The sequence below is a fragment of the Gracilinanus agilis genome, chromosome 3, assembly GCF_016433145.1.
Source record: "Gracilinanus agilis isolate LMUSP501 chromosome 3, AgileGrace, whole genome shotgun sequence".
Classification (NCBI taxonomy): domain Eukaryota; kingdom Metazoa; phylum Chordata; class Mammalia; order Didelphimorphia; family Didelphidae; genus Gracilinanus; species Gracilinanus agilis.
Window position 1 is genome coordinate 91,960,605 of NC_058132.1, and position 16,342 is coordinate 91,976,946.

Below are 16,342 nucleotides of genomic sequence, written 5' to 3' on the forward strand. Positions count from 1 at the left end.
ACGGCAGACAGCACCCAGTGCTGCTCCTGAGGAGGTTCTCTAGTCCAAACTGATGCAGAGAGCAGTGACTTCTCCAAAGTCACCCTGATTGGGGAGAGGGCAGTCATGATGGAACCCTGGGAAATCTATTTCTGCACTTTTCTACAAAACCCTTTAAAAGCCAGAGAAAAACAGTTCTTGGGGGGGGGGGGGCTGAGAGAGCACAGGCACCTAGAAAGGGTGGGGGACTGGTCCCCCTAAATCCCCCCAGAAGGGCCTGAGCAGGCACTTGGGCCAGGCTGAGAAGACACTAGGCAGAGAAAGGCGGGACACCCCAAAGCTGGAGGTCCTTTCCCACAACTCACTGGAAGGGTCATCTGGGGGCCTCCACCAACTTCAGCCAACACCAAAGAGGGACGCAAGGCTTGGGGAGTTTGGCGAGTACAGGGGAAAAGGGGGACTAACTGCCCCCCCCCCAACAGCCCTCTCCTCCCTCAAAGTCAGCCCAGCCCTCAGGGAGAAAAATAAGACTTTATTTACAAGAAATAACATTTAGAAAAATTCCAACAGATGAGTCCTGACCCTCCCATTCCCACTATTCCCTCCCTACTCCTTGTCTCTCCAGAGGCTCAAAGGTGCGATGAAGTGGTTGGCATCCAAAGGGGAGTGCCAGGGTGCGTGTCTGACTGCTCCCTGAATCCCTGGACCCAGCTGGCTAGTGTCTTTCCCCAGGTTCCCCTTAACAACAGGTCCCAACAGTCGGGCAGGCAGGAGAGAGGCTTAGAGGCGTCGGGAGCTGCTGAAGCTTGTCACTAGAGGAAGGGGAGGACGGTGGAGAGGCGGAGGGCCACTTTTGGGGAGAAAGGCAGAAGAGCCCAAGCTCTTCTCAACTAATTTTGGAAACTTGGCTCCTCCAAGGTTGGGCCTGGGAGAAGCCACAGCCATGGGAGCAGGAGCCATCCCTTAGGGATGGGGCTAGAGGGAGGCACAAGAGCCCAGGCCGCTGAGCTTCCCAGAGGTTGAGGGCAGGAGGAGGCTGGACGTGGTCCCTCAGGCCTGGCCCCGTTAAGTTCTCAGTGGCACGGGGGTTTTGTTCTCTGCTGGAGAGCTAAAGGGGTTACTGTGCTTCAAGGTTAAGGGGGGGACAGGGTGACCCGGCTCCCCACTCGCCTCCCTGGGAAGGTGTGCTATGTGGGGACTCCAGGCAGGGGGAGTGGGAGGCGGGCCTCAGTGTCTCTGGGAGATGAGGAGTCTCCCTACCCTGGGCGCTGAGAGAAGGCACTGGAGAACAGTGGGCCGAGGCCCAGCACGCGGGCCCCTACAGGGGATGGGGCGGCCGTGGAAGATACGGGCAGAAGATGCTCTCGGACCCCGATCCCTCAGTGCTTTGCCTGAAAGAGAGAGACAGGCGGGTGGGTGATGTGTGATGTGCAAGGACGGGAGCCCAGCCCAATGCCCCACTCCCCAGCCTTGACCCTCGGACTTCTCTCTCCCAGGGTGGGCCCCAGGTCAGTGCTCTGTGCACAGGGTCTGTGGAGCCTAGCAGGCCATACAGCAGACGTGGATCCTTGCTCTGGAAGAGTCTCTGGGGCAGGAGATATAGCTGTGCCTAGAGAGCCCCTTTACAGCTCCCTACCTTGCCCCTGGCCCGGGGAGAGGTGCTGCCGGTGGCGGTGGTGGTAGTGGCAATGCGGGGAGAGCGGCGGGTCCCACTTCGGGGGAGGGGGGAGGTCTTAGCCGAGGCTTTCCTGGTGGCCCCCCGGAGCAGGCTGTTCCCCAGTCTCTTGGGTGTGTTCAGAATGTTGAAGGCTAATGACTGGCGCCTGTTGGTCTGAGGAGTGAGAGGAGACAATGGCCTATGTGTGGGGCAGGAAGGTGCCCGAGTCCCGGCTCTGTACCTCACCCTAGAGGAGCCCGACCTCCTGTCCTGCTCAGGGTCCCCCTCACCTGCTTGCCAGTGGCAGGGGCCCCCTTCTTCTGGCCCTCGGCAGCACTCATCTTCCGGCCTTCGTGTCTGTCCCGGGGGGTGAGGGGACGAGGGAAACAGCTGGTTGGCTTCTTGGCCTGCAGAGAGAAGAGAGCGTGAGACAGGGTGGGTCTGGAAGGATCCCCCACGGCTTGCCTAGGCCCCGAATTGAATCTACAGCCTCCTTGGTGTGCTCCCAAACACCGCCCCCAAGAAGGCCCACACAGGATTGGGGGTGGGGTGGGGAGGAGGTTGGGGGAACTACCTCAGGGGTGCCGAGGCCTTGGTCTGGCTCGGAGGAGACACGCTTCCGGTGCTGCCGGGTGGTGATGCTCGAGGGAAGGCGATGGGCGCCACTGAACTCATGGATCTGGGCTGGCTGCATGCTGGCTCGGCGAAGGGTCTCCTGGGGGTCTCCTGTCTTCATCTCCTCGTCTGTGATGGTGGCCAGGCTCATGGAAGGCTGAGGGAAGCATGAGGCAGAGAGAAGGTGGGGATGAGACCAACCAGTAGTTCGTATAGCACCTAGCTGGGGGGAGCACAGCAGTGATGCAGCACCTGACCCCAGGAACTGAAAAGTTTCCCATAGTCCTGAGGCCTCCTCTCCTGACTGAAATGACCAATAGGCTAGAAAACTGGCTAGAGAAGCCCATGACCAAAGAGCAAATATGACTGGTTTCTGCTATGGAAATTTCTACCTGCTAGAAAAGAGGGGGATGGATGCTGAGAGCAAGCCAAGGGAGAAAATGTCCTGCCTGGGCAGAAGCCCCTCTGGGCACAGGGGAGGAGAGGGAAGAGAGAGATGGGGCCCTACGATTCCCACAGCCCAGGAGGGAGAACAGGGAAAAGAGGAGGGAGCTGGGGCCCTGCTCCTCAGTGCTAGCCTCACCCTGGCCTCCAAGGGGTAGGAGGTCTTCAGGTGTGGGAGGCAGACGCGGTTACGCTGCTGAAGTTCTGCAATCCGGTTCCAGTCATCCAGTTGCTCTGGCTCGTCCTGGCAGGTGCCTGTATAGAAGCTGCTCCGGCCTGTGATGGACAGGAGGGTGAGGGAAGGGAAGGAGACCAGGGCAGGAAGACGAGAGGGCTTTTCTGCAGTGAACTTCCTGCTTCCTTGGGGAGCCCTAAATCAGTTAGCCCCAGAGATGGTTGGGGACTCCTCTCCCAAAGCCCTTCCCTCAAACATTCAACAACTGCCTCTTTCCTTGAACGGAGGACAAGAGAAAAGAGCAGCCCTCAGTGTCTTCCATTCACCTGGAGAGTGGCAAGACTGAAAGGCAAATGCCTCAAACTTGAGGCTCTGGGGCAAATTACTAAAAGTAATCAATGATTATCCTTCCTGAGTCTAGAAGACCTATTTGGGGCCATACAAAGGAATAGGTAGCTTGACCAGAATTCTGCTGGCCTTTCAAGTCTGCTTCTGATCACCAAAGCTAATGGCAGGGAACTAAAGATAGTTCGCAGTGGAAGCAGACTAGATTTGGAGGTAGGAGACCTCAACATGTGTCTGTGCTACATGCTGACCATCAATATTTATGAAGCGCCTACTATGTAGGCACTGGGACAGGTCAGGAGAATGCAAAGGGGAAAAAAAAAAAAAAGAACTCTCTTTTAAGAAGTTTGGGTTCTATAGGAACCCTGTCCCTGGGCTACTTGAGGCTAGTCAGTTCATTTTTCTGTGCCTCAGTTTGCTCATCTGTAAAATGAGACAATTGGCCTAAAGGGATCCCTGGATTCCAGGATCCACTGATCCCATGGACAGCAAATGGCCCATGGGACATATATTTTGGAATACCAGGTAGCAGTGTGATTTTTTTTTTTTAGCATCCCAATTATGAATCCTGTTGATCTGTTTTAAATGTAGTTTGCAGTCCCTGAGCCAGGGGTTGGCCAGGAGTCTGATGGGAATATGTCAAGGAGTAGTAAAATGAGACAGTTCAGGACTAAAGATATTCCAAAGCATTCCCAATGGTGGCACTGGCAGGAGCCTAATTTGGTCTGTGTGCCCGGTCTCCCTGCATCCCCCATCCATCACCTTGAGGACTCTCACCTGAAGGGGCCCCACTAGATGCTCTAGCCTGAGAGTGCCGGGCCGAGCTGCGTGTGGTGGGCTTGTAGCCAGGAAGGCTGAGCAAGGCTGAGTTCCCATCCTCCAGGGAGCTCAGCCTGGTCCGGGACTCCCGGGAGGGGCAGTTAGCCAGGGACTGAGCCGAGGATGCAGAACGGAGGCCCCGCTGTGGGACCGGGGCTGACTGTGTGCTGTAGAAGGATGAATTTGAGCTGTCAGGTTCATCTGTGTCCAGCTTCTGAAAGACAGGATGGTGAATCACAGTTGGGGGAGCTGTTATCGTGGCCTGATTCTCTATAGAGATTGTTTCACAGCACCTTACCCTGAACCAGGCCCAGATCCTACTTCCTGTGGGACCCTCTCACCTGGCCCTTATGCTTCCTTTTGTAAAAGTTCTTGTCTTTGCCAGGCCTTGAACATCTGCTGATGAGAATAATCCTTCACATCTGTAGAACCCTTTACAGTTATAACATCACAGGTTCATAGGTTCAAAAGAAATGATATTCTAGTTCAAGTCTCCTGATTCTCAATTCCATTCTCCTTCTACTAGCCCTAAATGTGCCTAAAATTAAGCTACCCGAGGTCAGAAGCTAACTTCTGATTTTAAAGTTTTGTTCTCAGAGAGTTTTGCCCCCGATCTGAGCCAGAGACGAGGCCTTTAAGAGTCATACCAGATGCTGTAAAAATATAGGGACAAGGGCTTAGGACACACAAGGTCAGACCACTGTCAAGTGCAGCAACCTACTTTGGAAGAGGAAGGACATCTCTGCCAAAAAAGAGATTCTAAAAGGAGCTGGAATCTTTCAGTCCTCCCATTTCTCTTTGTCCTCTTTCATTAGAGGCTGAATGAAATAAGTACAGTTGGGGGAATGTCTGGAGCCTTGAGGTTTGTCCATCCCTATGCTCATTTTCATAATGTACCAAATGGGGATAAGAAATGAGTTCTGCTGTCGAGGAGACACAAGGCTCTTGTGCTGTAGGCCAGGAGCTTGGGATATAAAGACAGAAGTGAGAGGAAGGAAGGGAGGGAAAGAAAGAAGGATGCATTTGGATAGTACCTACTAGGTGCTGGGTATGGTACCATGCAAATATCTTGTTGGATCTTAAGGAATTTACATGCCAATAGAACTGAATACCCACCTGATGCACCTGAATTTAGTCTCCTAGGTCTTAAATCATCCCCTTTTTCCTTTGTCCCCCACATTACTCTCACCCTGGACAGCATTGTGATGTCAATGATCTGTGTGGTCCGCCTTCGAGCTGATCGGGTCTTGGGACCAGAATCCAATACAATGTCACCCAGCGAGTCCAGGCTGCTTTCTAAGGGGGCCTGTCCTCGGGCAGGTATTGGGGTGAAGTACAGGCTCTCCAGGGACTCCACCTTAGGAGGCAGTCGCTGAGAGATGGGTGAAGCTGGCTCCCCAGGGAGGCTGGTGCCATCAGGCTGGGTTCGAGATGATTTTCTATGGGGGGGGAAAAATCACATTTGTGTTAGAGCCTTGAAGATCAGCAGCACAACTCTGCCAATTTGGGCAGTTAGTAAGACTGTGTTATCTTTTGTGGTAAATGAACTAGAATTACATTCTGTTCTCTGTTTCAAATCTATAAAAACTCATCTAAAAATGACAGGACAAGTGCCTTTAGGGTAGGGGCCTACTCTTTTCTTCAAAGCAAGGCTCTTGTCTCTGTAAACATTATTGCAACTTGGAAAACCTTTCTCCAGTGAACACCCTACTTGTCAATATTCCATAGGATCGGGGCAGCTCAGTGGATTGAGAACCAGGCCTAGAGACGGGAGGTCCTAGTTGGTTCAAATCCGGCCTCAGACACTTCCCAGCTGTGTGATCCTGGGCAAGTCACTTGACCCCCATTCCCCACCCTTACCACTCTTCCACCTATGAGCTAATACACAGAAGTTAAGGGTTAAAAAAAAAAATATTTCATAGGATCATCCTATACAACTGCCAGCCTGGATAATTATTTACATTCCTAATAAATGCCCCCTTTGCTCGCAAACTATCTTGTTCCTGGAATGACTTTCTCATCTGTGGCATCTCTCCCTATTGAAATTCTACCGATCCATTTAAGATCCAACTTTAAATGCTTTTTTAAAAAAATTTTTAGATTTACCCAAATATTTATAGAATTACTTATAACAACATAAAAAGTTAGAAACTGCATATTTAACTACTGGAAGAATAACTTAACCTATTATGCTGTGTGAATGTATGTGGTTATAAGGAATGATGTGTATGAATTCAAATAATCACAAGGAGACGTCTATGAAATGACAGAGAATGAAGAAAGCCAATCCAAAAGAACGCTATACATCATTCTGACAGCTCTTTAAAGACAATGTCAAATAACAAGAAAACTCAGATCAAGAACTTTAGATAAAGATAGTAAACAATAAAACCTACATTTGTCCTTTTCTTTAAGGAACACTGCAGCCTACAAAAGTTGGAAAAGTTGCATATGTTATCAGCTGCAAAACACTTTTATATGTAATTTTAATTAACTTTTTCCTGATCCCAATTTAGCATTGAGCTCCAACAAATTTCATTAAAATATTAAAAAATTAAACTGAAATAAGTCTAATCTGACTACTCCTAGTCCATCTACTATGGCTGAAATCTTCTTTAAGAATCTATTCTATTATTCTAGTACCTCAGAAGTCTCTCCAGTCTACCCTCTCCTCAACTGTCAAAATGATCTCCCCCAATTCAATAATTAAAGTACTCCTTGAAAGGCTTTTAAAAAAAGCTCTTCCTTAGCCTGGGCTCTAAACCCTTCAAATCCTGATCCCTTCCTTTCTTTCTGATCTTCTGACACCCTACTTCCACATTCTGTGACCCAACTGACACTGGCTTCCTTTGCTATTCCTAAAATAGGGCATTCCATCTCTGACTCTGGACATTTTCTCACTGGCTATCCCACATGCCTGGAATTCTTTTCTTCCTCCATCTCCTGCCTTCCTTCAAGTTTTGGCTGAAGTCTCATTCTCTGCAAGTCTTTGAGATTACTTTGCTTTGAGATTACTCCAACTGATCCTGTATAAAGATTTGTGCCCAGCTGTTTGCATGCTATCTCCTCCTTTACACTGGGAGATTCCTGAGGGCAGGGACTGTCTTTAGCCTTTCTTTGTACCACCAGTGCTTGGAATACAGGAGGTGCTTAATAAATGCTTGCTGACTTGACTTAGAACATTTATAAGAGTGTGGTTTTTATTAATTTTAATCAAAAACATCCTAGGTGAAGTAGCTTAAAGACATTTGTTTCTCAATAAATCTTCTAGGAAGGTTCCCCTCCAACTTTCCCTTCTATGGGAAGTTCCCTTCCTGTGTCAAGAGCACCATCCTTCTGCCAGGGTCTCAGCACTGTAACTCTTAGCACCAACCTCAACTTCTTATATCCCACAGAGACAATCGATTAACAAACTGAGTTTAAAAAATTCTCTCATCTGAGCCTTTCTCTGTGTTCAGATACCCATCATTTTAATTCATCATCTCTCCGCTCCAAGTCTCTCTCCAAGCTCTCTCCAATTCTGATCCACACTGCTGCCAAATGAGATTTTTCTTAAATACAGACACGACCATGTCATTCACTATTCAAATAAAACCCACTAGCTTTCTGTTGCCTCTAATACAAAATATAAACTCCTCTGTTTAGCTTTTTTTAAAGCCTGTCACTCAGCCCCAATCTACCTTACAAATCATTCAAATATTACTCCCATTCCTACACTCTTTGGTGCAGGCAAACTGGCCCCTTCTCTCTTCCTCACATGTGTCCTGTTTGTGCTTTTGTCTCCAATTTCCTTGCATTTGGTTCCTTCTCTGTTTATTTTCTACATACTCCTATGTATACACGTTGTTTCCTCTGCTAGATCACATGCTCTTTAAGAGATCATTTCATTTTTTGGTACCAATTTCCTAATGTCTAGCACAGTGGACCTGTTCTCCAGCAGGTGCTTAATGCTTGACACATATGAAAGCACAGATCAATGGGCTACAGTTATCTAGGATTAGCATTTTCCAGTGCTGCTCAGAAGGTAGCATACCCAGCCTTCCAGAAGGATCTTGGCTCCTTGCTCCAATTCTACTTCATCCAATCATCTGCTTCCTTTCACAGTATGTGCTTTATCTGTTTATTATACACATGAAGGAGCCCTCTCCATGCCCGGGTCCCCACAATGGTCACCCTCTACCTTCTGCTGTCCAATCCCCGAAATCAAGAACTGGGAAAGGGGTGAAAGGAAACTCAGGCCACTAACATATGCCGAAGATCTGGAATCTTGTTGAGAGATCATGAGAAGTCTTCTCCCTGCTACTCAGTCTTTCTCTGTCACCAGTTCTCAGGGCCTACATGGTCCCTGGAGTGCAGGTTCACAGCAACAGACAGGGCATATGATCTGTGGCTGACTCTATTTGTCTAGCGTGGAGACTTGGCTGACCAGGGCCAGAGAGGGGAGGCCAAGATTGGGGGAGAATCAACTCTTTTTGGAGGGAGGGACACTCTCATCCCCTGTACCAAGAGATCAGAATCTTCCCTGACAGGCAGCAGCAGACAGTGGAAAAAATACCAGATGAAGGGATAGGAGACTGCCTCCAGTTCCAGTTCTACCATTAACATTGTGACTTTGGTCAACTCACAATGTCCAAGCCTTACTTTCCTCTTCTCCAAATGAAGATAAAACCTGTCCTGTCTGCCTACATCATAGAGTTATGACCATCAATTGAAAGAACATGTGGAAGCATTTTAAAAACCCTAAAGCACTGCAAGGTTATTTATAGTAACCAAAACTGAATGCTAAGTTTTCAAAAATTCCTTCCATTTATCTTCTTGCCCAGGCTGCTGTAGGCTCATACCTGAGAGTCAGCTCTGCCTCTCTCCTCCTTCGTCATATCTCATCAGGTTGCAAGTCCTATCAGTTCTTCAGTTAAAACCTTTCTTCAAACTGTGCCCTTCTTTCCATGCCCACTGTGAACCCTCTTGTTGAGGTCCATAGTTTGGTCCCATTTCCCCTCACTTCTAGCCTTTCTACCTCCTCCCATCTTCACTCACTTCTCAGGCAATCTTCCTTAATCACTGCTGTGATCAGGTTGCTCCTGAATTTAAAGGCCTTTAGAAGGTCCTAGTGTCTACTGAAGTAGAAATTCTTTTATTTTGCTATTCAAGGTCCTCCACAATGACTCCAATCTACAATTCTAGCCTCATCTAATTCCCCCTTCTTCAATCTAGTCAGAGTATGTCTACATCTCATCTTCTTGTTCTTTTCTCTCCCATCTCCAGGTCTTTGTTGATGCCTGGACTAGACTACATTCTGGCCTGATAAAAGCTATCTTCTGCCTTTCAGCCCTTGCCTATCTCTCCCATGACTCCTCTCCATCTGCCAAATGGGATTTCTCCCAACACAGCATCTGATGACTCTCTCTTTCCCATCTCTTTCACTCTCTCCTGTAACATGGCTGTATAGCTGCTTTTAGACTGTTAAGACTGTAAACTTTGAGAACCAGTCAGCAGTGCATATGTCTAAGCTCTGGCTTCTGAACAGAGCACATGCTTGATTAAGGTATATAGAAATGAAAAGAGGTCAGGATCATGGAAAACCAAACTGGGAAGAACCTTGTATCCATTACCTGGTCCAACCCCTACATTTCACAGACGTAGAAACTTGGGCCTAGGGAAGGTCCATTACTTGCTCAGGGAAACATAACTGGAAGATTGGTAGAAAATTTGAAATCCAATCTTGATGCCAGTCTGGTGCTTATTTTCTTAAGCTAAAAATTTTCAATTATCCCAGTGTTTCCCTGACCTCTATTCACACGTGTTCTGCCCTTAGAATATCTTAGGATGGAGGGATAAGATCCAGACCTCATCAAATCTCAGGATCTAGTCAGAGCTAAAATTTCTCACTCAAAGGCTGAGTTGAGGCAAAGATCTACTGTGTCCCTCAGGTAACCCATATTCCTCACCGAGTACGATGAGCTGCTGATCTTGTAGAGGTCAGTGGGGTCCCTTCTTCACTGCTCAATTCTAGGCTGTCAGTGCTCAGATCCAGTTGGGGCAGCCCCCGGACTTCTCGGGTCTTCAGTGCATCTGTTGCCACCTGAAACTTGCCAAGGTCTCGGAGCTGTTGATCTGCATGAGCAACCTGGCAAGGAGGAGAGGAGAAAGAGAGAAATGCTTATGTTGGACCTTGGTCAGGAAGGTGAAGGGGGAACCTACCTAGAACCAGCCTCAGTTGATACCGATAGAAGGCTTCCCTGGAGAAGCAGCATGGAGGAGTGAATAAATGCTAGAGATGGAGTCAGAAAGGCTTTTGGGTTACTGCTACTTCCCAAGAGATAAGTGATTACAGAATATGAATAGGTAGTTTTCAAAAGAAGTTGTCAAAAAGTTTATGAAAGTACCATTAATAATGAGTGAATCACTAATCAAATCACTAATAAGAAAAATGCAAATCAAATCAACTCTGAGGTTTCACCTTATGTTCATCTGTTTGACAAAGACTAAGCTAATCTATGTTGCAGGGGCTATGGGATGAGGGGTCCAGTAAATACACTGTTGGTATAGCTGCCCACTGATCTGATCATTCTGGAAAATAATTTGGAATTAAAATAAAATTGTCTCTAAACTATGCCTGACCTAGGCTTATATCCCAAAGAAATCAAAGACGGAAGGAAAAGTGCCATTTATAGAAAAATTTTCACAGGACTATCTGGAGGGTATATCCATGAAGGGAAAGGAAGTATCCATTGCCTAGGGTTTGGCTGGATGAACAGTAGCACACAAATGTAACTGAGTATTACTGTGTTATTCTAAGCACGAATAATTCAGAGAAACTTAGTAAGACTTGGATGATACAGAGCAAAGTGAGAACAATTTAAATGCTGATAGTAGTAACACAAAAGAACAATGCTGAAAGACTACATCTAAGCCCAGCCTAACTTTGAATGATTTCCCAGAAGCAGCCTCTTACCTCTCGCACAGTGAAGTAGACACTTTTGGATGTTGCCAACATGTTGAATTGTTTTGCTCGATTGAACTTAATTGTTTTTATTTTTTAATCCTTACCTTCTGTGTTGGCGTCAATACAGTGTATTGGCTCCAAGGCAGAAGAGTGGTAAGGGCTAGGCAATGGGGGGGTGGGGGGGTCGTCAAGTGACTTGCCCAGGGTCACACAGCTAAGAAGTGTCTGAGGCCAGATTTGAACCCAGGACGGACCTCCCATCTCTAGGCCTGGCTCTCAATCCACTGAGCCACCCAGCTGCCCCCTGAACTTAATTGTTTTATAAGACTGCCCTACAAAGAGGGCAGGGGTGTCTTTCCCAATTGTCTCTCCAGTATTCAGACCAGTGCCTGGCCTACTACAGGTGCTTAATAAATGTTTATTGATGAATTGTACTCTTACAAGAAAGAGTTCTGTTCACTGCATTTGCTAAACTGCCAACAAGAAGGTTCCTCCCAAGAGTAGCTCATCACTTCTGAGCTCACTACCACACTGTTCATTCAAGCCTTGACAGTACCTCCCCCTCAGCCTCCTCCATAGAGGGCAGAAATGTGGACTCCCAAATTACTCTGCTTTTCATCTGCTGCCTAGCCTGGTTTCAACTCCATAAAATGAGGCCAGACCAAGAAGCCTGGCAGGTACTGCTGCCTATCCTCCCAGCCTCTCCACTTCCCTGTCTCCTTTTGTGTGCTGCTTCCCCCCTCAGAGGCAACTCCTCAAGGACAGGGGCTGTCTGTCTTTGTTTTCCTAGTGCTTATAGCACTAGGAAATGTTTACTGGACTCTGGGATAGAGATGGTAGGCCTTCCATCATCAATACAACATTCAAAAGCAAAATTATTCTCTCCCTTCAAATGTCCCCCTCATCTCTTACCTCTGACATGATGGTTTAGCTTCCTTCTGCACTCCCAGCTCCACCCTTCCCATAGCAGAATGCCAGAACATCCATCTGACTGTGCAAGCTATTTTACATTTTCCCCTCCTTCAAGAAAGTGACCTCCACCCTCCAAATCGCCCGACTCCTCCTTCTTCAAACTCCGCAATGTTCCCCACATTTGTTACTCTCAATCAGCCACTCTCTAGGGCTGCTGCTGCAGCCACTGCCTCTGCCTCTGCCTCCTCCTCCGTTATGTCGTGCCAATGAGGGTTTCCTTGTCAGACAAGTTCCCCCAGCTCCTCCTCCTGGGGTTAGATGCTTTGCAAACCACTGAGGGACTAAAAAGGCTCCCTCCCTTGCTAAAGGAGTGCCGGAAAGCCGGTCTCTTTTCACACCTTTTCCCAAGGCTAAGATGGTCTCTTCCTGGCTCTGCCCTGTCCCTGCTCCTGAGGTCTCTCATTTCTCACCTGTGCCTCTAGCGTCCGAACCTGGGCAGTGAGATGGCGGCAGGCTTGCTCGGCCTCCTTGGTCTTCAGCCCGGCTTGCTGCAGTTCCCAGCCAAGCTTCTCGGACTCGGCCCGCAGCTCGGCATTCTCCTTCTGTAGATTCTCTAGCTTCTGCAGCCGCTCCTGCAGCTCCTGGTTCTGCTGCTTCTTGGCGTCATAGTGAGCCTTGGCTCTCTCCATCTGGGGAAGGAAGAGGGATGGGAAGCTCAGGCAATTCCTCCCCTCCATGTGGGGGCCAGGAGGGCTGTCACAGAAGCCAAGGGCTGGGGCTCCTCACCTGAGCCTTATAGTGCTCAGCGGCCTGCTCCTTCTGGCTCAGCTGTGCCTGCAGCTCGCTGAGTTGGGCCTGGTATTGGTGAGCTTGCTGCTGGGTTTCACTTTCAGGGGGCTGCAAGGAAGGGAGGAAGATAGGAAGAGGTTCACTAGGAGGCCATTTGGGGGGCTGCTCTGAACTCCTCCAATTCAAGCAGCCCCGGCAAGTGCCGGGTCTTTTCTTCCCAGAGTCCTGTTTCTCAGTGTTTTGGAGGGAAGAGCTGGCAGAGCATAACATGAAGAGGATTGGATTAGGAGTCAGCAGACCTCAGGGTGAAGCCCTGCAGTGCCATCTGCTAGTGAATGGCTGTGTGCAGTGTTGGGCCAGGGGCCTCTGAGGCCCATCCGGCTCTGTAATCCTATGATACTGCTGGAGAACAGAGGATGAGGAACAAAGCCTAGCCAGGGAGGACCCCAGGGTGCCAGGCATTTCCTTGTGGAGCTTCTGAATGAAGGAGGAGGATTCTAGAGCTCAGGTTGTCCCAGCATGTGCATCCCTTCTTATCTGGATGGTGTCTGGCCAGTTTCCAAGCTGTTTTTGCATGCTCTTGTTACATTTGGTGCCCCTCCCTCCACCAAATCAGGTCAGCATCCTCAATTTAAAGATGAGAAAATACAAATCCGGCCTCAGACACTTCCCAGCTGTGTGACCCTGGGCAAGTCACTTGACCCCCATTGCCCACCCTTACCACTCTTCCCACCTATAAGCCAATGCACAGACGTTAAGGTTTTAAAAAAATAAAAAAAATAAAGATGAGGAAATAGCCTCAGTGAAGGTAGATGGTTTGCCCAGAGCACCATTACTACCTGACCATCAGGGCTCAAACCAAACATATTGTTCCATCCTCAGATGTTTACTGATTGATAGTAAGACTGCACCCAGCATAGGCCCAGACATCCAGCAGGTCTGAGGAGTGAGAGCTGATGATGTTGGTCGGCCCCTACTTGACCTTTCCCCTCCCCAGCCACAGTTGGGTGCTGAGCCTCGTTGGAGCTCTGTCCGCCTCTGACCAGGCCATCCCCTAGGAACACCCCTAGGTTGGCTCACGTCTTCAACCACTTCTCGCCTGGACCCTTGTGTTTCCTGACTGGTCTCCTTGTTCCCAGTCTCTCCAACCCTCAACTTCCACAACTAAGCCTCCCTGCTTCACTCACGGTTGAGAGCCTTCGTTCCTATTACTTCCAGACTTACCCTGGCCCCGAAAGCCTTTCATGGCCCAGCTCCAGGCTGTGTCTCCAGATACTTCACACTAATATTCCTTTTTGGGTGGTGCTCCTCATTCAATCCAAATTGATTTACTTGCCATTGCCAGAACTTTGGGTATGCCCTGCCAATGGATGATTGCTGACATATCTTGACTAGGGCTCAGGCTATGCAGGAGAGAGGAAACTGCCCATCTCTTCCTCAGGGCTGTTCCCCCTCTGCACACAGTGCCTACTGAACCAGAGCTGGGTGAACTTTGGAGATGGTAAAGGAACTGATGGTGTCACGACCAGTTTCTCTAAGCCCCTCTGATCATAACCTACAGCATTCAAGAGACAGGACTCAGAGAACACCGGCTGGAAGTGCTATCTTTGCTCCTCTGGGTCAGAAGTGAATGTCCTTCCCTGCTCCCAAAACTTACCTTCAGATTTTGTTGCTGGGCCAGCTTCTTATTCAGTTCCTCCACCTAGAAAGTAGAGGGAAAGGCAGACAGGAGGAAGGAGGAGAAAGGACTTGGCTGACCCTTCCTCACTCAGATCTAGGCACCAGATTTTAAATGCCTTTCTAAGCATACAAATTCCCACCCTAAGTGTAGGAGGCAGTGCTACCACCCAACAATGCCCTCTTTGCACCAAAAGCTGCAGATTTCAGTGCAAATATGACTAAGTATCACTGCCAATTTTTCCCTCCTGTGCCCACAACTGCTCTCTTCTGTCTCCAAATAAGATCCAATCTATCCTCTTAAGCGGCCACAGGCTGCAGAATTGGCTTCAAGAAATTGATATGGTGTAAAGGCAGACAGAGCTGGTGTGTGCTTGATGTTCACCCATCACCAACATTGCAAAATTGTGGTGAGAAAATCACCTCCTCTCCCCCTATCCTGGGTTAACCAAGCTGCCCTTGCCCAAGCTAGCAAGGCCAAAGCTGAGCAGTGCACCAACCAGTTTCTGATTCTTTTCTCCCAATCTAACTATTCTCTCTGATACCCATTTCACTAACAGCCCGGCAGGCTGCCAGAGGCATTAGCAGGTCAGGGTGCTCCAGGCAGTACTAGGGACAGGGTTGAAGGGGATCAGGATTGGGGAGTAGGTGAGAGAGCAGCCTAGGAAGCCCCACAAGTTAGCATCATACATAGATATTACAGTAAGGGAGGAAAGGGAAGTGTCTCCATTGCTAACACTTGTTGACCAAAGAGTAAATTGTCCCTGGGGTGCCTGGCAAGGGAGAGGGGTAGGCATCCTCTCTCTCTCTTTCTTGGGCTCAGTTGGCTTGGGAGGAGCACTGAAGGGTCACCACCACCTTCAGTCCAGGAGAGTAGTCACTGCTCTGAACTATTTCCAACAGGGAGAAGTGACGTCAGCCTGTGAAAAAGCTATGTTATCTCTGAAACAGAGGGAGCCTGCTCTGCCCTGGTCATGGGTCAGAGAGAGTGTCTCTGGCTGGTGCCCAGTTTTGCCTGTTGGTATATTTAAAAGCAAAGCTGTTAAAGGGTAGGAATGTGACTTATTCCCTATCTTCCTTCTCTTTGCATCCTCATCCAGTCTTTCCCCAGATTGAGTAATCTATCACAATGCTCTGGAGAACTTGTGCTCCAGGGGCTATGGCTACAGAAGGTAGAGAGTATTCCATTGCTCATTCTTTCCTACTCAATTCTGCTCCTTTGATAGAATGTGGGAAGAACAGATGGTGAAGTCTACTAGTTTAGATAAAAGGGTTGTCTCCTGGGAACATGGTTTGAAGAGAGCACAACCAACAGGAAAATATGAAGCTAGAGCAGGATCATGTGTCTCATTCCCACCCACTGGCCTGATTTGGGAGAGAGAATGGCAGGTGGAGGAGACCCATTGCGGAAGTGCAAACCCTACAGAGAGGGTCAGGGGTTGAGGTCAAGGCAATGGTCCCATCGCCCTGTGGGGAGGGCTTGGCAAACTCCATGGCAGTCCAGACCTGGCCCTTGATTCACCAGCATGCACCCCCTGCCCAGTGGAGAGAGGGAGGCCCCACCGCAGTAAGCAGCTTGCAGCAGGAGGGATGATGGCAAGCTGCAGCCAGAGTCATGCAGGTCACCGCTTAAGCAGCCAGTGTTTAGTGGGTTCCCCGAGCATTACCTGCTTAGTCTGTTCTCTCTGAAATACCTCTAGTTGCTCCACCTGTGTAAGGGGGAGGCAGCAATGGGACAGTAAGATTGGGGGTGGGGCAAAGGGGAGGGCATGGTCCTGCTGCCAAGCTCACCCCAATTAGGGTTCAGATCTGGGATCTAGGATGGGCATCGGGGGTAAAGAAGAGTAGGGGTAGGGAGGTCTCTTGCTGATCCTGGGACTGGCTTCCTAGTGGGGTGAGAGGAGTCTATTCTTGAGACTCGGCCAGGTGTCCGGCTGCATTTGCTCAACTAGCTTCCAGACCATACTGTTCGATGGCCGATAAA

At 49.0% G+C, this 16,342-nt stretch overlaps 1 protein-coding gene across 2 annotated transcripts in view; it reads right to left on the minus strand.

The window, feature by feature from the left end:
• Positions 1 to 496: 496 nt before the first annotated feature.
• The window catches only part of NUMA1 (nuclear mitotic apparatus protein 1), a 60,132-nt gene continuing 44,286 nt past the window's right edge, over positions 497 to 16,342 (minus strand). Inside the window, exons 15-26 of one of the 2 annotated variants that reach the window (XM_044668100.1) lie at positions 16,026 to 16,067; positions 14,339 to 14,383; positions 12,679 to 12,789; positions 12,363 to 12,581; positions 9,983 to 10,161; positions 5,224 to 5,473; positions 3,993 to 4,245; positions 2,835 to 2,971; positions 2,211 to 2,408; positions 1,927 to 2,043; positions 1,616 to 1,810; positions 497 to 1,370 (exon numbers count right to left, since the gene is read on the minus strand). In XM_044668100.1, coding sequence (XP_044524035.1) covers positions 1,359 to 1,370; positions 1,616 to 1,810; positions 1,927 to 2,043; positions 2,211 to 2,408; positions 2,835 to 2,971; positions 3,993 to 4,245; positions 5,224 to 5,473; positions 9,983 to 10,161; positions 12,363 to 12,581; positions 12,679 to 12,789; positions 14,339 to 14,383; positions 16,026 to 16,067 — 1,758 coding nt within the window. In that variant the 3' untranslated portion in view covers positions 497 to 1,358. Of the gene's footprint in view, positions 1,371 to 1,615; positions 1,811 to 1,926; positions 2,044 to 2,210; positions 2,409 to 2,834; positions 2,972 to 3,992; positions 4,249 to 5,223; positions 5,474 to 9,982; positions 10,162 to 12,362; positions 12,582 to 12,678; positions 12,790 to 14,338; positions 14,384 to 16,025; positions 16,068 to 16,342 lie in introns of both variants that reach the window. The other variant, XM_044668101.1, reaches the window with a different exon arrangement.